This window comes from Nannospalax galili, unplaced genomic scaffold (genome assembly GCF_000622305.1).
Source record: "Nannospalax galili isolate Female #2095 unplaced genomic scaffold, S.galili_v1.0 scaffold281, whole genome shotgun sequence".
Classification (NCBI taxonomy): Eukaryota; Metazoa; Chordata; class Mammalia; order Rodentia; family Spalacidae; genus Nannospalax; species Nannospalax galili.
Genome location: NW_008349068.1, coordinates 8,014,896 through 8,037,681, shown reverse-complemented (window position 1 = coordinate 8,037,681; position 22,786 = coordinate 8,014,896). Strand labels below are relative to the sequence as shown.

General features: G+C 41.6%; 1 protein-coding gene across 2 annotated transcripts in view; it reads left to right on the top strand.

Annotated features, from left to right (window-relative positions):
- The window catches only part of Lancl1 (LanC like 1), a 38,253-nt gene extending 24,627 nt beyond the window's left edge, over window positions 1-13,626 (top strand). For both annotated transcript variants that reach the window (XM_008846247.2, XM_029569913.1), the window contains 6 exons: window positions 6,094-6,229; window positions 6,757-6,903; window positions 8,065-8,247; window positions 9,663-9,839; window positions 10,266-10,338; window positions 11,354-13,626. In XM_008846247.2, the coding sequence (XP_008844469.1) occupies window positions 6,094-6,229; window positions 6,757-6,903; window positions 8,065-8,247; window positions 9,663-9,839; window positions 10,266-10,338; window positions 11,354-11,430 (793 nt within the window). In that variant the 3' untranslated portion in view covers window positions 11,431-13,626. The remainder of the gene's footprint in view (window positions 1-6,093; window positions 6,230-6,756; window positions 6,904-8,064; window positions 8,248-9,662; window positions 9,840-10,265; window positions 10,339-11,353) is intronic.
- Window positions 13,627-22,786: the final 9,160 nt, after the last annotated feature.

The window sequence follows — 22,786 nt, the reverse complement described above, 5'->3', positions numbered from 1 at the left end:
ATATTTGAAAAGAAAAATCTGTTGTTTGTGGCCAAGCTTTGACTACCTGGCTACTTGACTTTTTTTTTAATTTCAAGGGAATTATTTAGAAATTATAGTCCTTGCTTCATCTTCCACATTTCCCTCTTAATGAAATTAAAAAGAAAATTCCTTTAATTCAGTTTCTAGAAATCCAGAATTATTTGATACCATCAGGTACCAAATCAGTGGACTTGTGCGTTTGTTTTTAAGGAGCCCTCTTCCTCATGTCATACACTCTGCAGTGTTTTAGTTAAGCTTCCTGGCCCTCATGACATTCCAGGTGGCCTTTCTTACATTTTTTTAATGTAATGGTCTTTCAAAATCATACATTTGAGTTGGGAAGACCAATTGTGACTTTGATTTCAAAAATTTAATCTTTAGACAAAGAAATTGGAATAAAAAACATCAGTGTTTCCTTTGGGTAAAAGTTCTTCACCTTGAGCCCCTGAGAATCTTCGGCTTCCAGAGGTAGATGAAAGTACCCCACGCACACACTCCAGCACCCCCCCTCCCCCACTACCCCTCCCTCTCAGCCCTCCCAAGATGTTTTCAGTATTGAGAGCACATTTGCAGTTTTTGAGTTGAGGAGGAGGGCCCTGACTTGCCTAAGAATTGAGCGTGCATACATGTTAATGCTGCTGCTTAAGTTGTCCTGCATATGGCCTGGGTGACTGACAGGACATCTTACTGCTTCTTTGTGCTGTCCGATGAATACCCTATACAATTTTGCCCATCAATCCACATAAAGATCTTGGTGTCACAACACAAATAGAGAGTATCACCTATTTAATACACAGGTGACCGGCTTGACATACATAATGCTTTGGGGCCAATACTTAGAATAATGAGCTTGGATTTTGGGGGCAGAACATGTATAACTCCCTCATTTCTAGTGTGATGGGTCAGGAAAGGACCTTCATTTTTTAAAATGTTACAGATCTTTTGATACAATACAAGGCAGAAAGCTGCAGTGACCCCTGGGGAACTATTGCTAGGAGTGCAGCAGAACTGTCCTGTTTTTAAATGTCTTTATTCTGCCTCTGGTGACATTTCACTGACTTGCTTATCTCTTCTAAAGATCGGTTTCTATTACTGTCAGCATATCCAAACAAATAAATGGAGCTGCAAAGACATGCTTGTGGGTTTGAGAGTTTCTGAAAAGACATAAAATAACCATTATGATTGCTAAATGCCCTCATTATTTTATCTTGAGAATGTAGCACATAAAACATGTAGTTTCAAGTCCTACCTTTGGTAATCATCAGAACCAACCAATGTTAGTGATTTGAATTCAAATCCAGAAAAGAAATGAAATGTGTCCCTTATTACACTAAACTCTATTGTAATGAAATGGTCCTCTGACCCATAAGTTGTCTTCAAGTGTTTAAATGGTATACTACTCTGCTATAACTAGCCTAAATGCAAATGAGTATGGTTTAAGATAACTGGAATATTAATTTTGTATTGCCACCTAGTGGTAGTGTAGGCGATAACGCGTTTTTGTCCTAGAAGCTCAAACACTGTTTTGATGGAAATATTGTAGGAGTAAATACAGTCATCTGTCCACATCCGTAGCATAGTGTGTGCTCAAAAATGACACCAAAATTTCCCTTTCTGAATAGTTTTTTTTTCAATTTTGTTTGCAAAAGTAAATCAAAGTTCATTTTTATTTCTAAATTCTGATTGTACAGATGCATTTGTATTCAAACTTGATCATATGCTCCTTTCTGAACTCTGAGACACATAGATGTATTTACTTCCACAGTTGAGATTGTAGGTGGTAAACAGATTGGTTTTCTTACAGTCCCAGCATTGCTGAGCTGCCACTTCTGTCATAAGGAAAACAAGTAGTTGTTCTTAACATGTTTTCAAGTTCATTTAAAAATTAGGGGCTTGGTAAGCTTCTCTGTCTGGAGTCATGAAGTCCTAATACTCCTGAATCTCCCTCCCTGAAGGAGCCTATTTGTGCTCTGAAACATTCTTCTGAAGAAAACCTTTGGTTCTGTAAACTTTTTTTTTAGTGTGGAGTCTCAGGTGACCCTGGATGACCTTGAACTCCTAAAGCTCCTGCCTCCTCTGCCTCCCAGTGCCAAGGTGGCCGGTGTTGCCGCCATACTTGCCTTCTGTACACTTTTATTCCCTAAACATCCCTCAGTTGTGTAATGACTTGATAATTTGTCAAAATAGAAAACCGAGGTACAAAAATTTGCTTTGGAAAGTGATTTGGAGTAAATGTGCCGGTGCTACTCAAAGGCCTGTGTAGATTCCAGCATTTGGAATTGTTGGGTCTAAAGGCACATAAGATAACTTAGGCAAACCCTCCAGAAATAACCTACCCTCCAGAAACCTACTTCCCACACAGCCTTGCCAGCACTAATGTTCTTAGTATTGCCTAGCCCAGTAGCCAAAAGTGCCATGCCATTTTTGTTTTACTTTGTTATTATCAGGGTTGACTTTGGCCATGAAAAATACAAACAAGCCATTTGTATTTTCTTTGAGTACAAAAAAATGAGGGGCTGTGGATGTAGCTCAATGGGTCAGCACTTGCCCATCTTGTATAAGATCCTGGCTTCTGTTCTAGCGCTGTAGTGACATAATGGTGAGGATGAGAAGTGAAAAATAGCACGGCCCATTACTCCCCCACTCAGGAGGTCTGTTGGCATTGAAAAAGTGTAAAGTCTTACAAGAAAATAGAAATGTCTACCATTGAAGGAGAAAAGAAATGTGCCCATGCATTTACTGACACTTCTGTGTGTATCTCATACTGTTTTATGATTGATTTTTAGACGTTAGGACATAGCACTCACCTAAAACAAGGTTTTATTAATGCTTACCAAAATTTGTGTTGAAAGGGGAACCAAAGCTAAAATGAACATTATTCTGAGAAACGAAGACCAGTTATCTATGGGAACATCTGTTTGCAGTGCCCTTGCTTACAGTAAGCTGTTGTTAAAGAATACCTGCCCTAGCTGGGCATGGTGGCAGATCTCTGTGAGTTCAAGGCCTGCCTGGTCTACATAGTGAGTTCCAGGACAGCTGGGGATACAGGGAGACTCTGTCTCAAAAAGACCGAAAAAAAACAGAATGCCTGCCCCAAATATCCACCTCTGCAGACGTGCCTGCAGAAGAGGTTTCCTTCTGGTGGTCTTCGAGCGTGTAGGCCCCTGTGCTGGTGATCATGCAGGCTGTAACTTAAACCCACCAGTTTTGTAGCAGTTAAAGAATAACATGGGGAGACCTATCCAAACCATCAAGGGATGAAACTGGGGAAGAAACTCGGCTCAAGTCCACAGGTACAAATGAGCTTCCCTGATTTCTCCAGATGAGTCTCCTGGTGCTTTCTCTGTGCGTGATGGTTCCCATACTGTTCCTCGTTTTCCCATAACACCATGGTGACTCAGCTCCCGTTGCCATGCTTTCTCCAGACCCTGTCCTCCCGTGGAGCAAGCTCCCTTAGAGTCCCTTGTATGGGCAGGTGTGGTGGCGCATGCCTTTAATCCCAGCCTTGGAGGGGGAGGGGGCAGAGGCAGGCAGATCTCTGTGAGTTCAAGGCCAGCCTGGTCTACATAGTGAGTTCTAGGTCAGCTGGGGCTACAGGGAAATCCTGTCTTAAAAACAAAAAAGACCCAAAGAATCCTTGTACCTCTTTCGCAGCCCTTGTTTCATGTCATCTTCTCTTAATCATGCAGATCTGGTTATGGGAACAGGTCTTCTTTGTTTTAGTAGTTCTCTCTCCTCACTGAAGAAGAGTAGTGGGCAAGGGGAGGTGAGAGGGTTGTGTGTGCCCGGATTTCTTGTGTTCTCATTTTAGTGTATTGTGGACCTCCAGAAATTACAACTGCTCTACCACCTCATCTGTACCCTAAGTCCTGAGTTGGTGAAAATAAAAGCATAGGTGACAGCCTGATTCTACCAAATGTGCAAGTATTTATTAGGAAAAAGAAAATAGTTCCTGAACCTGTTCTTGTACCTCATAGGAAGCCCATTGTCTCGTAGACCAGGTGCAGTAAAGGTTGAAGAAGCCTGTGCTATAGCCCACACGCCCAACGCATGCCCTCAGGCCACCAGTGGAAGCCGTTTTCTTCATTTCTTTCTGTACTTACAAGCCAGTGCTTGGTATAGATTTTGAGAAAAGTGCTGAGTCCCCTTGAATATTGATTCCCAATTACAATATTTCAATACAATCAGTCATCCCAGGTGACTTGTAACACTTCAACTGCTTTTTAACTACTCTAGTATAAAATTAAGTTAAAAAGCCACAGCATACTATGCTATTTAAAAGTAATTTTCCACACAGACTACAAATAAGAGTTTTAAAATCTGGATGATCATTTTCAGAGATAAGTTTTAAGACCAGAAATGAAATAGTATACTTAGTGCCATATGCTATCAGATAACTTTTGATTTTCCAGAAATTTCCTGGTGTCTTTATACTAATAACATTTTATCAAAGTTTTTTGGGGTTTTGTTTTTTTAATTTGAGACAGGGTTTCCTTTTAGCCCTAGCTGACCTGGAACTCTTTGTAGTCCAGGCTGGCCTTTCACAGAAATCCAATTGCCTCTGTCTCTGCCTCTGCCTCCACCTCCCAAGTGCTGGGATTAAAGGCATGCACCACCACACAAGACTTCATTTTGTCAAGTCTTGGCAGAAAAACTAAAATGTTTTGGTAACTTAAATGGAATTACATTGAATTCATAGACTAATTTAGAGAAAATTTAGTTGTATTTTCAAAATTCCATGTAATTAAAAAATTCTAAAACAGCAAGGACACTTTTTTCTACCTATCACATGCACCCCATCCCCACATGCCCCCAAAATGCATAAAGATTCATTCTGAGAATTCAAACTACCATCTGGTTTCTTTGCCAAGCTGCTCTTCCTCTGGGATCTTCCCCTATTTTCTGATGCCCTGGGTTGGTTGCCCTGGTGGTGTGGGCACTTGTCATCACTGAGTTTGCCTTGCACAGAGTGGTAAAGAGGGCGATCAGCAGCAGTGGCCACCTCTCCCTCTGGAACCACAGCACTTCTGTGCGGATGGTTCTCTCCCTCAGTTTTGACTCCCATGCGTTCCTGTTGCTTTTGCTTCTGCTTGCCACTTAAGACTGTTGGGGCCTAAGAGAACAGAAGAGAGAGGAACAGCTTCATCCACTGTAAGGTTCCTTTACTAAAGAGTTCCTGTCCCGGTTCGTCCTTGAGACCGAACCAGGGCTCCTTCTGTGCTTACTCTCAGTTCCCTGGTACAGTGTGTTTCTGGCTTTACTGAGCTCAAGCCAAGGGTACTGGATTGGCAAATAGACCTTCAGTCTGGTAGTACTTTGAATTCTGGTGTTTTCCCCACCTATCTGCCGCTATTTCCTTTTCAGAGTCTTCAAATAGCTGCTTCGTGAACCCTGCCCAGATTTTAAGAGCTATATTTAGTGGGAGAGGAAGGGCAAAGTCTGTTTACTACAGCTTACCTGGGGCTGGAGCTAATACAAATTTTGTCTGAGAAACTGAAATGAGTCTGTCAATAAGAACCTAATAAATTAGAATGCATCCATTTAATAGGATCTGCTCTGTAACACACAAAGAGTGAGACTACTCTGTATGTGCTCTTATGAATGTTCGGCTTGCGATGGGGTATTGTTGAATAGCAAGCTGAACATGGTTGGATATACTTATATTTAGAGATACATATATTTGTACATACATAAAATTAATCTGGGAACACACACACATATACACACATTGGTGGCCAATGTGGTTTTCACAGGTAAGAACTAGAAGGCTGAGGCAGCAGGAAGGCGGGGAGGCTGGTTGGTACCTCTGTGCCATGTCATGTGCCACCAGTTGTGGTCCAAGGGGATGAGTGGGATGCAGCAAGCGTGTCATTTTATCTAGACCTGTGGCTGTTTGAGTGTTGATCAGACCAAGCTAAATGCTGCACTGGGCAGAAATTCTTGGAAGTCTAGTATTGAAGCTCTGATGTGTCTGTGTGTATGTGTGTTGGGGTATATATTTCTGAATGCACTGCTTATGTACCACTGCCTGATCCCTGTCCCTTTATCATAGACATGTATTTCTGTTCCTAGGCTCATACACCTAAATAAGATTGATCCCCATGCACCAAATGAAATGCTCTATGGCCGCATAGGCTACGTCTATGCTCTTCTTTTCGTCAATAAGAACTTTGGAGAGGAGAAGGTTCCACAAAGCCATATTCAGCAGGTAACAATTTTTTTCTGGTTTGGGGGAGCTTTTTAGAACCCACCTACTCTTTCTGTCTAGTTAGCACACCCCGTGTAGACCGCCCTCTGGAGGTCAGCACCATCACATGACCAACAGCTTCACGCTGGAGCTGTGGGAATGCCTGTCAGAACCGACTGGGAGTCTGAAGGTCATCCTGCAGACTTTGAGAGTTAAGAGGTCCCCTCTGAGGGAATGGAGGCCCCACCCCTTCTCCCAGGTGCTTATATCTCTCAATGCCTGGAAGCATTAGTGCTTTTCTTTAACAGACAGGTGAACTCATGTAAGCGCTGATGAACGGAGTGCGGGTCTTCCCCACACTCACTGTTTTGGGCAGAAAGGATTCATACTTGCTTCTCTGAAGTAGAAGGGTACTGTGTCCTCCTTTGGCTGGAAGGCGGTATCTGATAGATACCAGTTTTTCAGTACCTGTGAGCAAGAAGTCCTCACCCCCACCAGGAAGTTTTTTAGTCTAATTATTTTGTTATTTCGGTTGTTTTTCCCTGTAGATTTGTGAAACAGTTCTAAACTCTGGAGAAAACCTAGCTAGAAAGAGAAACTTCACAGCCAAGTCCCCCCTGATGTATGAGTGGTACCAGGAATATTACGTGGGGGCTGCTCATGGCCTCGCAGGAATCTATTACTACCTGATGCAGGTAAGGGACGCTTATGCAGACTGTTAAGATGACTGACATGTGCTGCCTTGGGTAGGGGGACAGACCCTGCTGCTGTCTTGTCCTGTCGGCCACCATGTCACACTCCTTACCGTCGCTAACCTAAACAGAGGTGCTGTTGGCCACGGTACATCTCCAAGTGTGGAAGCATGAAAGGCTTCGAGTTTGCAGGGGAACATGGGCCTACTTAGTGCCACCCACACAGACTCAAGTCTGCTGATCCCTACTCTATGAAGTGCTCCTTTGCTCCTCTCTTCCAGAAAATGTTTTGAATTAAGAGCATCATCATCATTCCCTATTATAAAGCATAACCCACTGAAACAAATTCCAGGAATGAAAACAAAATCAATAGAAAACAAGTGAGCACGTGTTGCTGAAGACTCCATAGGGAAGTAAAGCTAAAAAGACTTCTCAGTAGATTTTGTGTAGCTTGCCTGACAAACAGCTGACTGTTCCATGCCCAGCAATTCTTAGGTTCTGCTAGTATTGGGAGAGATCAACCAAAGTCAGATAGACTAAGAACAAGTCAAATTCACTGCAGCAAACAGGACTTGAGAAGGGTCAGAAGAGAACCTCTCAGAGGGTGTGGTTCTAGGGGAACAATTGGTACTTAAGAAAATGAAAATTTATAACAAAAAAAAAATTGATTCTTCGCGGTGTGTCTCCCAGCTTAGTGCCCCTCCCAGTTGCAAACATCACTCCATCACTCACCACCTCTCTGTGAATGTGAGAGTTGGGCTTGGTTGTCTGGTGCATCTGTGGTCTTTAGAGCACACAATAGGTATTGAAAGCTAGAAAACATCCTCATTCCTGTTCTCAAGTATTGAATTTAGAAAGGTATTTGTGTATATGAGGGTTAACAACAAACATCAAAAAGTAATAAATACAGAAGGCCATAAAAGTTAACTAATGGTACCAATGGTCCAACTTTAGTTTATTCGTTTGCTTAAAAATCATAAAATGAAATCACAGATTAAAATAATGTAGTAGATGAAAATACTAGATGAGATGACAAACTTTTTAATGACTCTGTAATTCCTTTTGGTCATGCTTTTTTTTTTCCTTCTGGATTTAAACTTATTCTGAGTGCTAGGAAGGTCTTGTTTCTTCAGCAGAACCAATAATTCTTTTTCTCATTTGTAGCCCAGCCTTCAAGTGAGCCAAGGGAAGTTACACAGTTTGGTGAAGCCCAGTGTAGACTTTGTCTGCCAGCTTAAATTCCCTTCTGGCAATTACCCTCCGTGTTTGGATGACACCAGAGACCTGCTTGTGCACTGGTGCCACGGTGCCCCTGGCGTTATCTACATGCTTATCCAGGCATACAAGGTACTGTGTGGTTTCTTATTTAACAGAAAACGTAATTTTTTTTTATAAATTAATGTGAATCATATAATCCTTAAAGGATTGTGGTACTAGCTGGGCCTGAGGTTGCTCTACTGAAAGGATTCTCATCCATTCTCATGATTTCCATCCCACTGTAGCAGACGCCATCTCTCAGCCCAGGAAGCTGCTTCTCTGAGAGAGTACCCAAGGTGTAATGTCAGCAGCAGAGCCAAGATAAGGATCCTGGAAGCTGGGTTGAAAGCAGAGCCCTTAGCATTGCAGCAGGACTGTGGAATACCACAGCTGCCAGGGAAAGCAGAGTGGTGGGCCTTCAAACAAATTACACTTTTAATTAACATGTAGCCCAGCAATTCCATGTCTAGGCTTATGAAAAAAAAAAAATTAAAAAAGCTCAAGACAAGAATTTAAACAGATAAATGTACATCACTGTTCATCACAGTTCCTCTATAAATCAAGAATTGAAAAACATTTACATATTATCTATCAGGAAATGAATGGATAAATAAAATATGGTATATACATATCGTGGAATATTCAGTCATAAAAATAAGAAATGAAATTCTAATATATACTCTTAATAGTCATGAACTTTGAAAACATACTATGTGAAGTAATCTAGACACAAAAGGGCAGTGTGTTATGATTCTAGATATGTGAAGTGACAGTTCATATGAATTGTTTGGGATAAATTCATAGAGACAGAAAGTAGATGCTTTGAAGGTTAGGAAGTAGAGAACAGATGTATTGCTTAATATGTGTTTTGTTTGCAGTGGTAAAAAAGTCTTCCAAATAATAAGAGTTGATGAGTACATAACTTCCTGACTATAATTAATTCCACTGAATTATGTTTGTAAATCACAGAACTGAGAGGTGGAGACAGAAGGCTCCCTGGGCCTCACTGTGAGCTCCTGTTGCCCAAGCAATGAGCTCCAAGTTCAGTGAGAGACCCTGTCTCAAGAAATAAGGTAGGAAGTAATAGAGGAAGACAGCTGACATTGATCTCCACACATACCCTCACACACAGGAACACACACACACATACACAGAAAATAATAGATGACAGTAATTCACGGATCCTTCCCCAGTGTGTAAAGACAATTCCTAGTAGTGAAGAATATTGTGGTTACTAAAGAAGTTAGCATGTGTTTTCTGGAGAGGTTCATGTTCAGTACTGCTGCTGTGTTGATAACACTGGCATACATAGGCTTAGACTGTGCACACGATTTCAGGCCCAGTTGTTTTGAAGACAGAGCTAGTCAACATTAGAATTTATCATTAGCAGTGTAACACTGCATCCTTTACGTCTTCATGCCAGGCCAGTCCTCCTGGCAGGAAGGACTGTCTAGCATTTTCCTTTGTGTCCCAGATGATGGAATTCATGTTCCTCAACTCTGCAGGTATTCAAAGAGGAGCAGTACCTGTATGACGCCTACCGGTGTGCCGACATGATCTGGCAGTATGGTTTGTTGAAGAAGGGCTATGGGTTGTGCCATGGCACTGCAGGCAACGCCTATGCCTTCCTGGCACTCTACAATCTCACTCAGGACGTCAAGTATCTGTACAGGGCCTGCAAGGTAGGAGTCAGGTGGTGCAGGAAGCCAGCTCTGCCAGGATGTCAAAAGGGCTGTTGAACTGAGTCAGTTCATCTCTTAATCCATAGCTTATAGTTAACAAGCATTAGCATGATCTTTAAGAACAATCTTAATGCAGTTGCATTAGCATTGTTTTAATGGGCACAGTTCTACTGGGTGTTGAGTGAGGCAGGGTGAGCTTGTTCCTTCCTTCTTTGATACCCTTGTCAACATTTGGCTTAAGCCACCCACTGAATTCCTCCCAAGCCATATACCTGCCTTCAGACTAGCCATTTCTCATCACTGACCCCTCTTTTCTGACTTGATAGTTTTTGAATTTTTCAGAGTAACACTTAAGAGAGGATTTCTGTCAGCTTCGAGGATCTCTGGAAGAAATAATTACAGTATTAAACTTGGTCTCATTTTCAGTTTGCTGAATGGTGCTTAGATTATGGAGAGCATGGATGCAGGACACCAGACACCCCCTTCTCCCTCTTCGAAGGTATTTTCCACATGTGACTTATTTTATAATATCATCAACTACTGCTGTGCTTGTAATAATGTAATAATGTTTTGAATTTGAGTTGTATCAGCAGACTGATTTTTATAGTCATTTTTTAATACATATTACTCCTGATATGTCAGGTCAGTATTAAAAATCAGTTAGTGACTGGAGAGATGGTTCAGCAGTTAAGAACACTGATTGCTCTTACAGAGGACCTGTGTTTGTTTCCTAGTACCCTCGGCAGCTTACAGCCATCTGTAATTCCATTTCCAGGGATCTGAAGCCCTCTTCTGGCCTCCAAGGGCACCAAGCACATGTGCGATATACTTACATACATGCAGAAAAACACTCATCCACATAAAATAAAAATAAATCTTTAATCTGTTAGCAAGGCTGAGGATTTAGCTCAGTTGTGTAAGATGCTTGCCTCATATGCATGAAAGCCCTCGGTTCAGTCCCCAACACCACATGAATTGGGCGTGGTGACACACACCTGTAAACCTAGCACTTAAACAGGGGAAGAGTGGAGGCACAAGGAACAGAAGTCGGGCAGGTCATCCCCAGCTCCGTAGTTGGAGGACAGCCTGGGCTACAAAAACCCTGTCTCAAAAAAAAAAAAAAAACCAATTAGCATGCATATTTACCATAGCTTACTTAACACCAGTAGTTGTAATGGTCACCACCATTTATGGAGCCAGGCCCATGCTGAGTCACTTCAGTAGAAATCTCTAGGTATCACTGGCCTCATGGCATAGAGAAGGAGCATCAGAGGGGTAAGTAGCCCACAGTGCTGTGGAGAAGGAGCTGAGTATGGCCACATGACAGGGCATCGACTTGAACTTGATGCCTCTGTTCTCTTCCTGCCTTCCCTAGGGGCCGCTAATGTTAAATGCAGTGTGTGACATGTAGGCTGCTTCATGCCCCTTGCACTTTAGCCATTCTTACCATAATGTTAATGCTAAAAAGTGGAGCCACGTGGTGTAACAACTTGTACCTCTTTCTGTTTCTTTAGGAATGGCTGGAACAATATATTTCTTGGCTGACCTGTTAGTCCCCACGAAGGCCAGGTTCCCTGCATTTGAACTCTAAAAGGAAAGCATGCCCCTGCAGCTTACAGCACATCCTTTTCTGTGTATTCAAACCTGGGCTAAGTGCTTCCCTTGATTTTCAAGGAAACATGAAATGAAACTGTATACTTGATGTAGTTGGTTTTTTATTTCCATAATTTGCCTTTGTGGTTCAGCTCCTTTTATGATTTACTCTTATTTGCAAGTGTGCATGAAAGCCGTTAAAGTTTCTTGCAAATGGAAAGATGATAAGCACAGTGTTTTGTGGTCATTTACGTGTATTTTTCAGGCTTGGAGGAAATCTTATTCTTGCTTAAGTTAATGAATATAATGATGTGTTACTCTTCTTTAAAAAAATGTTTAAAGGAAACTAAAGCCAAGTCTAGTGGTGTGTGCCTCTAATCCCAGCTATCGAGAAGATAGGGCAAAAGGATCACAAGCTCAAGGCCAGCCTGTGCAATTTACACTCTATTTCAAAATAAAAGAGAGGTCTGGGGATATAGCTCAGTGGTAGAACACTTTTCTAGTGTTCAAGAAACCCTACATGGTTATAGCCCCAAGACACACACACACTTTCCTAATGTAGGTAGACAGAAATTTTATATATAGGTAGGCAGGAATTATATATTGCATAATATATAATATATATGATTTCTGTCTACCTATTCATAATTTTATATATATGACCATTATTGAATATTGATTGCCTTCTGTTTAATAATTTTCCTCCAACAGGGAGTAGTTTATAACTTGGTTTTCTCGAAGTAGTTGATTATGAAAGGGGACAAAAATGTAACTGTATTCTTCCAGAAGGAAAACTACAAGAGTTTCAAACTAAACTTGGAACCTAAATACCATTTTTGAAATTCCTAGTGCCCGTCTGAACCAGCAGTAAACACACTCTTGAGAGTTTCCCGTTTGTCACTGAGCCACCCAGGCACTTACTCCAGCATTGTTGTTAAAAACCTTTTAGTGTTACGGTTATAATGAGCCTTCTGATGTGAAAGCCGGTTCACCAGTAACAGTTGATTCTTTTCTCCGCTGTATTGTGGAACTGTCTCTTTGTCCTTCAGTATTCAGATGAGACCCAGAAGCCGATTTTCTGTGTGAATTTGCTGTGATGAGAAAGCCAGCCCACCTCTCTCATCTGACCTTTTCAAGTTTGATTTGTGTTGCATTTACTGCTTGAGTGTTGAGCATATGTTAGCTGTGAGTAGATAAATTCCTTCCTGTCAACTGATTTGGACATATTTCAAGTAGTAGTATAGAGTTCTACTTTACAGGAGGGCGGAAAGGGGATGGCTGCATAGCCAGTAGCTCCTAAGAGACTTCTGACAGGAGTTCTGATCGTTGGAGGCATTTTCCAACGTTCGTACCTGTAACAGGTGAGTCTTGCACATTTGAACGGCAATGGTGCATCAGTTTCTGAGACCACGGAGTCAGGTGTATGTTTAGATGAAGACCCCCAGTGCATCAGATTCTGAGCGCTGTTCTGACTCCTCAGCAGCTCTCCTCCCTCCTCCCATCACTGCCTGTCACAGGCCTATTTAGACTTTTTGACTGATTTGGGAACATTTTGCAGCTTTAAAACAAGTCCAAGAATTTTAAATGTGCCTGTTTGTGACTCTCGTGACCATGCTCTTTCTATTGAAAATGAAATCCCCATGGGTTGTGTGCTGGTTCCCATGAGGAGCAATTCTGTCGTTTTCGTTCTGGCACCAGAACAGCTAATATGATGGAAATGGAAATTTTGTGGCTGTTTAAAGACTACCTGCAGTAGGATCTAAAGAACAGCCCAGTGCTCAGTTCCTAAGATTCGATCACTCCCTCCATGATGCCTATAAGCCTGGGACTTGTGCTTCTTCTGAAGTGCTGCTGGCTGGTTGTGTACAGGCTGTGCTTGGTGAAGGCTGTGCATCCATGGTGCCAGCATTTACACTAGTAAGTAATGCTCATACACAGCAAAGCATGCATTTGGCTAGTGTCAGCCCTAAAAGAAGAAAGCTCATTTGGTTTAATGTCTTATGATATCGTACCTATACTTTGAGCTATCATAGGTACTAAAGGAAAAAGTACAAAACACGTTTGCCAAGCCAGAGGAGACTTGATCACAGTGCTTCTGTGGGTGTCCTGATTAATTTACTTCCAGGAAGAACTCAAAACAGCAGGAGTGTTTGGAGTTCACTCTTGTTACTGAACTGCCTTTTAACTCTTGTCATTCATGAACAAAAACCAACAAACAACTGAACTTCATTTGTGGTTTTTTGGGGAGGGGGTTTTGGGGTTGTTTTTTTTTGTTGTTCTTTTGGAGTTTTTTGTTGTTTTTTGTTTTTTTGGTCTTTTTGAGACAGGGTCTTCCTTGTAGCCCCCAGCCTGGCCTCACAGAGATCTGCCTGCCTCTGCCTCCTGAGTGCTGGGATTAAAGGTGTGCACCACCACACTGAGCTTAACTCAACTTTCTTTTTGAGAATTTCATACATGCATATAAGGTGTTTTGATCAAATTCATGCCCACTCCCTCCCCTCCAACATCCACCCCCCAAGAGGTAACCCTAAAATCTTTTGAGGATTAGATACAAGCTCCCAAATACTTTTGACATTTTTGGCCTTTGGAACAGAGTACGTTGCTAACAGGCCCAAGGACATTTTGATTTTTAGCCCAGAAACTGGCTACATTTCTTTGGGGCCTTTTTACCCTAACTGCCTAACTTTCTTTAAGCTTCTTGAGGCTCTTATTGACCTGGAAAGGTGTTTGTGCTGCTGTTTACTTATTCTTAAGAACTAGGAAAGTTTTATTATGATTTTAATCTCGGGTAGAGAATGCAGAATGCAAAGCCCAGACCAGTACCTTCCCACAAGGGAAGTGACCAAAGGAAACTGCATACAGCATTCTGAGTGTCAGGAGGCAGCCTCACTCACTGCCTTAGCTCTGTTTCTAACACGTTTTTCTCTCAGACGCTTTTCTTCTTGGCTAAGGTTGCTTCCCAGAACATTCAGTGACGTTGCTAACTCCATACCAGATGGTGAGGCCTTCAGAACCTGTCAGGCAGTATCTGTTTATCCTGTCCTATGTTTCTGCCCATGTAGTGATGAAAGATTGCAGAGGTTAACTTTTCATCATGGAAATGCCAACATTACCGTGACCATTTCCATAGATGGCATCAGCTGTTCATGTCATCCAAGCTGTCAGTCTTTCATCCTTAGAGTCATTTGGTTCTCTTTTCATCTTTTGTGTCAGATTCAATTATTTGGCACCAGAAGCCTCCATGGTAGGTAGAGTTTTAGATAAAAGGTATTTTTTTTTTCTCCTAATTCCTATTTCCCTAAGTAACTAGTTGAGAAAAATCCTTCCTTCTGTGTCCTTAGGTCAATTTGTGTTTGCTTTTATAGTGCTCACCCTTGTCTCTACCAGCTGGTTTGAAATAGAAAATATGAAAGAACAATTATTTGTATACCCCTTTGGCTCCTGGAACTCATCTGGCTTCTCCTGAGTTCTGATTCAGGCCAGCACTTTTCTGAATACAGTAGTGCTGGGCAGTAAGAGCACTGTGTCCCGCCTCGAGCACCAAGGCTCCATTGCTTTTTTTGGGAAGAGCTAGAACATAGTTATTTATATGTTATGTAAAGAATTTGACATATTGATTCTCAATAAAATTTTATTTGAACTATGTAGTGTGTGCGTTTCTTGCTTCAGTTTAAATTTGAAAGAAAAGTTTTTCCATAATGCTAAAGAGTGGCTTTTTCTGTGTAAACTCACTCCCTAGGGTAGTTCATAATATTTTGTTCATTGTTGGGTCAAACCAGGCAGTTCCACTTCTTTCTAATAATAAGGATTTATAGAAGGAAACTATCTGATCCTCATAGAATTAGGAGTCTTCAAGGTTTTAAGCCATGCAGTGCACTATCCATCTCATGCATATATGAATCTACCCTATAGTCAATAACTATAGGCCAAGTCTAAGAATTCTCCCTGCTCAGTGCTTGTGCTAGTACATTTTGGGGGACCTAGTTTACAATTTTCAGAGTAATGGGAGAACACAGCAAACACAGAAAGCCAAAACATGGACTAACAAGGATAGAGAAATGGATCTGAGCAGGGCCACTGTTCAAATCAGCCACTTTAATTTACATTTCTACATTAACTCTCCATCAACATGCAAATTACTTCCATGGTGACATTAAATCTGTAGCTAATGTTCTCTCACTCTACAGGTAAGTGTTAGAGAAAGGCTTTATGTGGCACTTAGTCATGTGGGGAAATGCAGGCCTCTGATAAATCAGTTCATAAAATACTGTCAAAATTGCCTGGTTTCTCTGATGGAGCTGGATATTAAGGAAAGCATTTATAACCTGGAAGGTACTGATGGGGCACACAGTGAGAATCAATGGCTGATACTGATTGTTTTCTCGGGATTTGGCATTCAGCAATTCATATGAACCTTTCTCCCTGACACGATTTGAAGTATTAGTACTATCAGATCATGTGTTGCAGACATGCTTGTACTCGTAATACTGGAGTACTGCTTTATCACCAGCATCCACTGAACTTGTATGTGTGTGTGCAAGGTAGGTTCTACACACACAAAATAGTTGCCTTGCTCTGGCAACTCAGTCTGAAGAAGACAGGTGACTAAACCCTCAATTACAATGAAATCATTCTAATATTCTTGTTGACTCCAATTGCCCTTTGCCCTGTTTCATAAAGCTCAATGTAAGTCTCCTGTGCTCTGTGGTTTCTATTTATGGAAATGCTGGTTAAATGCCTTTACAGGGAGAAGACACTGAGCCAACCTAAAGTATTCACATATGGATAACCTTAGAGATACACAAAATGGAGGGAAATCTGAAAATATAAAGCTACTTCCTAAATTACTTGTTATAACTTATGAAAAAGTTGTGTTACAACTTATGAAAAATTCCCAGGATTAGTATTTATGTAAGAGTTCACACAAGACCTGCACAAGATCAAGCAGTCTACATCCCAGCATGGAGAGGGAAGGGCTCATGAGCCCTCACCTCTAGGTAAGGATCTGTTGATGGCTTCTGGGAAAAGAGTCAGTTTTCTTTAGGGATGTGGTCCCTGATAGGTCAGCCATGCTCCATACCTACATGAGGTGCACAAATTTGGTACCATGGATTATTTTTCAAAGTACAAAATTGGCAGGAGCTAGAGATCAGGAGTACATCGGGAAGGAGTGGGGAGCTGAATGTGGTGCTTTGAGACGTGTCCCCAGAAGGCTCAAGTATTTGAGCACCTGGTTAGTTGGGGAAAGTCATGGAACCTTTAGGAGGTGAAGCTTTGCAGAGGGACATACATCTCGGGTAGGCTTTGAGAGGTCATAGCCTTGCCCACTTCCAGTTTGCCTTCTCTCTGCTTCCTGCACATGCGTCACAGCTTCCAGCCACCTCTGCCACCATGCCTCTTTGCCATGATTGCCTCATCACTCTGGACCTGGAAGCCCAAATAAACTTTCTTCTATAAAAGTTGTCTTGTTCATGGTATTTTATTACAGCAACAGAAAAGTAACTGATACACTGAGTGTAGTCAGAATACATTGTATGCATTATGAAGTTCTCAAAAGAATATATTTTGAAAATAAGGGGTTGGAGAGATGGCTCAGCAGTTAAGAATGCTGATTGCTCTTGCAGAGGATCTGGGTTAGGTACCCAGCACCCATTTGGAAGCTAACAACCATCTAATTCCAGTTCAGGGGATCTGGCACCCTCTTCTGGACTCTGCAGATACTGTGTACACGTGATACATATATTCAGACAAAACATTCATACACATAAATAGCTTAAATTCCTTCAGGGATACTCTGTTAAGGTACCCACATTTTAAACATTTTTATGTGTCTATGTCTGTGTAAGTGAATGGCACATGTATACAGGTGCCTGAAGAGGCCAGAAAAAGGTGTCAGATCCCTTGAAGCTGGACTTACAGGTAGATGTGAGTCACCCGCTCATGGGTGCTGGAAACTGAACACGTGCTCTGGAAGAGCAGCAAGTGCTGTGAACTACAGAGCCAGGTCTTCAGGCCCAGATGCACATATTTTAGAAGTAGTGCATGGAGCCTCCCATGTCTTAGCCCCCTTAGTAACTGGTTCATAATCTGGGTAGCTACTGAACCTGAAGATCTTCAAAGAAGACTGTTGCTAGCACATGCCAGTTGCAGCACCTAATTAGGACTGGGATGACATCTGCTCACAAAGACCTCTGAATTTAAAATAACTATAAACTAGTCATGTCAATGTGACATTGGACCACAGGCCACTAATGGTGAGTGATGAAGATGGAGTGAGAGGTTTGTGAGAGTCAAGAAACTCATGGAAATTGATTAGGGCTTTGTGCAGTCATTGGTGCACATACAAATTGCCTAGGAATCTTTGTCAAGTGTTCCTAAAATGTAAGTGGGATGAGGTGTAAGATTTGGCATTTCTAAGTTTTTCAGATGATACAGGGCCTGTTCCACTCCCATGGAGATAGATAATCCATCATAAATCTCAGCTAGGTAAAAAGGAGTGGGCTGACGGTACAAGAATTGGCAGGTGCCTGTGGAATGGAAGGGCACACGGAGGAGTAGCAAGCGCATGAGCAAGCTGGAGTGATGGGAGTCTGATTCCTAATGTGTCACAACTGCACTGCACATCAAGGTGAGACTTGAGGGGCCCTTGTTTTTTGTAGTGATTGCAGCTAGTGAAAGAAAAAATGTGGAGGAAGTAAATGTTCTCAGTTTAAATGGGAAAATTGCCAAGAATTTTGATTTTTTTTTTCAGTTAAAAGAGTCATAACATTTTATAAAACACAAAAAGATTTGTGGGAGTTATCTGGGGTCATCAAGACTCATAAAGGAAAAATTAGATGACTTCTTGCCTCATTCCAAGTTTATGAGGAGCCAAGATTCACCAACTTCTGAATGATATTACATACATACAAACCAATCGCCTTTTTCCAAAGCCTGTTTTCCTCAGCATGTTGGCAGAAGTAGATGGAGAACAACAGATGCCACTTGCCAGCATTGCAGGTTGCCACGATGGCAGCATCAGAGTTTCCTGAGCGATGGGTTCCAGGTGCTTCAAAGGACAGTCAGGGACTCTACAGCTAAGAATAAAGATGGGCCAGGAGATTTAAATTTTATTAGAAGCTGGAAAAATCCATTTTCTTCTAAATTAAAGTTTGATATAAATTAGTATAATCAATATCCCTGTACTCTTGTTGACATGACTGTGTGTTCCCAGGGCATTTTGTAGTAAGAACTGATCCAGGTTTGGGTAACTCACATAACCAATGCATTTTCTACAACTTGTAATAGTGAATTTCCAGGATGTTATTCTTTTTTAAGATTTATTATTTGTGTATGTATGTATGTATGTATGTATGTATGTATGTATGTATGTAAAAAGCTACATGTGTACAGGTGCTTGTAGAGGCCAGAAGAGGGCACTGGATCCCTTGGAACTGGAGTTACAGGCAATTATGAGCCACCTGACATGGTTTATTAGTCACTTTTCTGTTGCTGTAATAGAAACATTAACCAAAGCAACCTATAGAGGAGTTTATTTGACCTTACAGTTCCAGGGGAATTACAGTCCTTCATGGCAGGGAGGTGGTGTGGCAGGAGGTGGCTGGAACAGGAGCAGAAAGAAGAGAGCTCACATCTTCAAGTGGACACAAAGCAAGAGAGCAACTCAAGATCAGGCAAGGCTTAAGAACTCTCTAAGCCCACCCCCAGTGACCTGTTTCCTCTAGAGAGCAACTCAAGATCCAGCAAGGCTTAAGAACTCTCTAAGCCCACCCCCAGTGACCTGTTTCCTCCAGCAAGGCACACCTTCTAAGACCTCCCAAGACAGTGCCACCAACTGGGGACAAAATGTCCAAATACTTGGAGCCTATGGGGGACATCCTCATTCAAATCATCACACATGGGTATCAGAAACCAAACTCAGGTTTTCTGGAAGACTAACAAGTGCTCTTAACTGCTGAGCCATCTCTCCAGCCCTTGGTTTTATGTTTCATAAGCCCTCATCTACCCAGTTAGAATTGGATTTACTGTAGTAGAGGTATCATAGGCTGTTAAACAAGTCTATCCTTTTTCCCCTGCAGAAACCCTCATTTTCTGTTTCATGGGCCAGAATATCTTTCCGAGAATTCCAGAATCCAGCTAAGAAGCTGAAGTGCATTAAGCAAGCAAGAACGTCCTTTCAGGAGGGGAGACAAGTGAGGACTGTGCCTGACTCTCCAGCTTTGGGAGGAATCCTGGGGCTTGATGCTTGTCCTGATACAGGGTTCTGACAAGAAGCCTACATACTTTGGATGCCTGGTGGCTACAGAGGAAAAGGGAGAGAAGAACAGATTGCTGTTGTAAAGAACTGCAATGCATGCTGGGCATGGTGGCACACACCTGTGATCCTAGCACTCAGTGAAGACAGGAGGATCAGGAGTTCAGGGTTGTCGCAGCTACACAGCAAGTTCATTGCATTATATGAGAATTTGTTTCAAACAACAAAACCACAATGCAGAAGTCAGATACCAGAGGGAGCAAGATACCACAAAGTCCTAAGAAAGAAGCTGACAAGAAAATCTAATTGAGAAATTATAGGCCCGGCCCCAGAGAAGTTATATTTTCCTAAAACAAGGTTTCAGAGCCCCCCAGATAACTACCTAGGTTTAATACTGAGCATCCTCCCCTGTAGAAAACCATTGTGTTAAAGTCTGGAAGGAAAATGGGTACTTCTTGTTTTCTTATTGCAACATAATCTGAGTACAACTTGAATGTCTACAATATTATCACTCAACACATGTAGGCAAAGTGTAATAATCATATATTATGAAGCATTTCCATCTCCAGTCATTTTTATGTGGTACTAATTTCATTCTCTTCTAGTCATTTTGAAATAGTTGTTATAGTCATTAGTTACTCTATTGTGCAAACCAGAAATAATTCCTTACTGAACTTCATTGCATTCTCCCCCTTCCCTGCCTTTCCCTGTTTCTAGTGACCACTTTTTCAAAAGCATCAATCCTAACATAAAGTTATGGATGACATGAAAGAACAGAAAAAGATGGCTATTGCTAAGAAATAAAATAAATCTGTAGAACAAGCCTAAGGGATTAAGAGATGTGAATTGCCTGGAAATCAATTTGAAATCATCATTGTGAAGTTGTTTTGAGATCAAGAAAATGATAAAACACATAAACAAAATGAAAATGCTAGAATATAAAGGAGAGCCAAATATTGGGAATAAAAAACACAATAACTGAACTGAAAGAAAAATAAGTAAAAGTTTCATATGCTTGTTTAAATGGAAGAGTCAGTGAGCTCAAAGATAAATCCTTCGAGCTGGGTGTGGTGGAACACACCTTTAATCCCAGCACTGGGGAGGCAGAGACAGGCAGATCTGAGTTCAAGGCCAGCCTGGTCTACATAGTGAGTTCCAGGCCAGCTGGGGCTACAGGGATACTCAGACCCCCCCCAAAAAAAAAAGCCAAATCCTTTGAAATCATCTAATGAGAAGGATATAATATTAACAAGAAGTGAAGAAAGCTCTAAGAATGTATGTGGCTCCTTCAGGAGAACCAACATATATGCAGTATGGGAGCTTCAGAACAGTAAAAAAACAGTAGAAAATTTAAAGAAAAGCATGCTTTAAAGTATCCCAAATTTGAAGGAGAAAACAGACATCCAGAATTAAGAAGTCCAACAGACTCTGATTAGATGAACACAAATCAAGTCAGACATGTTATGATCAAATTTTTAAGTTTTAGACTGAAATATTTTTTTCTTTTTACTTTTGTCTTTTTGAGACAGGCCTGGAACTCACTATGTGGCCCAAGCTGGCCTCAATCTCACAGAGATCTGCTTGCCTCTCCCTCCGGAGTGCTGGCATTAAAGGCGTGTACTACCATAGCCACTCAGACTATCAAAAGCAAGAGAAGAGTGGCTTCTCATGTACATGATATAAACACACTTTTCAGCAGAAACCTTGCAAGCCAATGTGTGGTGTATTCAAAGTGCTGAACAAAGCAAACAAAATGAAACAAAATCCCTCGCCAACCAAGAATGTTATATCGAGCAAAACTATCTTTCAAAATGAATATTTTCCAAGAAAAGCAAATGGTAGGGTAGTTCATCCCCACTACATCTGCTTACCTGAAAGGCTGAAGCAAACTGTTCAAGCTGAAACAAAAGGGCACTGGACAAAACCATGAAAGAATTTGATCACAGGAAACTAACTGATAAAGGGAAATATAGAGACAAAAACAAAATACTGTAGCAGTGGGCTAGAAATTATTCTAATTCTGGCATAGAAATTAAAAATAACAAAGTGAGGTGATGGAGAGATCGCTCAGCAGTTAAAAGCACTGGCTGTTCTTGCTGAGGACCTGGGTTTTGAGTTTCAGCACCCCCATGGCAGCTAACAACTGTCTGTAACTCCAGTTCCACGGGATCTGATGCCCTCTTCTGACTTCCACTGGCATTGCATGACATGGGTGTAGTTACATATATGCAGGCAATATACTCATATACATAAAATAAAAATAATAAAATAGTTTTTAAAAGTGCTAAAGTAGTATCATTTCTAAAAGTCCAGAAATTTGTATGAGATTGAAGTTATCGTCTTAAAACAGATTGTTATAACAATGAGATGTTTTGTATAACCTTCATAAGTACTAAAAAGCACCTAAAGAAGATACACAAAAGAAAATGAGAAAGAAATAATGTCACCACCACCAAAATCAATGAAACATGAAAAAAGACATCAAGAGAGAAAGAAGCACGAGACAGACAGCAGTTAACAAAATGGCAATAGGTCATCTAGCAATAATTCTCTTAAAGGAAATTTGTTTTGCTATTTGTCACCTGAGTTTTCTAGGGTCCCTTGCCCCTGGCACTACTAGACAAATCACATAACATATCTTTATCTGAGTTTTTCATAGTTGACATCCTGGGGGGGGTGGATTAGAGTAACTTACAAAAGCAAACACCCAGCGCTCCATACAAAGGCAAACACCTCGTGCCACGTCCCGCTCTGTGGCTCAATGGCCCAGTGTTCCAGATCACTTGTGGCTCTGCCCACAGTCATCATTAGCTTTCACCCATGCCTTGTGGGCCTGCAGTCTCACCCCAGGTCATTAAATGCCCCCTGTCACGTCCATGTGAGCAAGACACCAGGGCATTCTCTTTCAGTGCATGCTGCTTCTCTTCCAAGATGGCTCCAAAAGCCCCTCCCTCTGCAGCTTACTCTCCACAGTCAATTCTCCACAGCAGGCCCCACACCTTGGAGGAATCAGGCCCCTTGGGACACACTCCACCCCTTTACTCCACTCTTACAATCTTTCTGCCAATCTTCCACTAAGGTCCCTGAGCCTCGGAGGGGG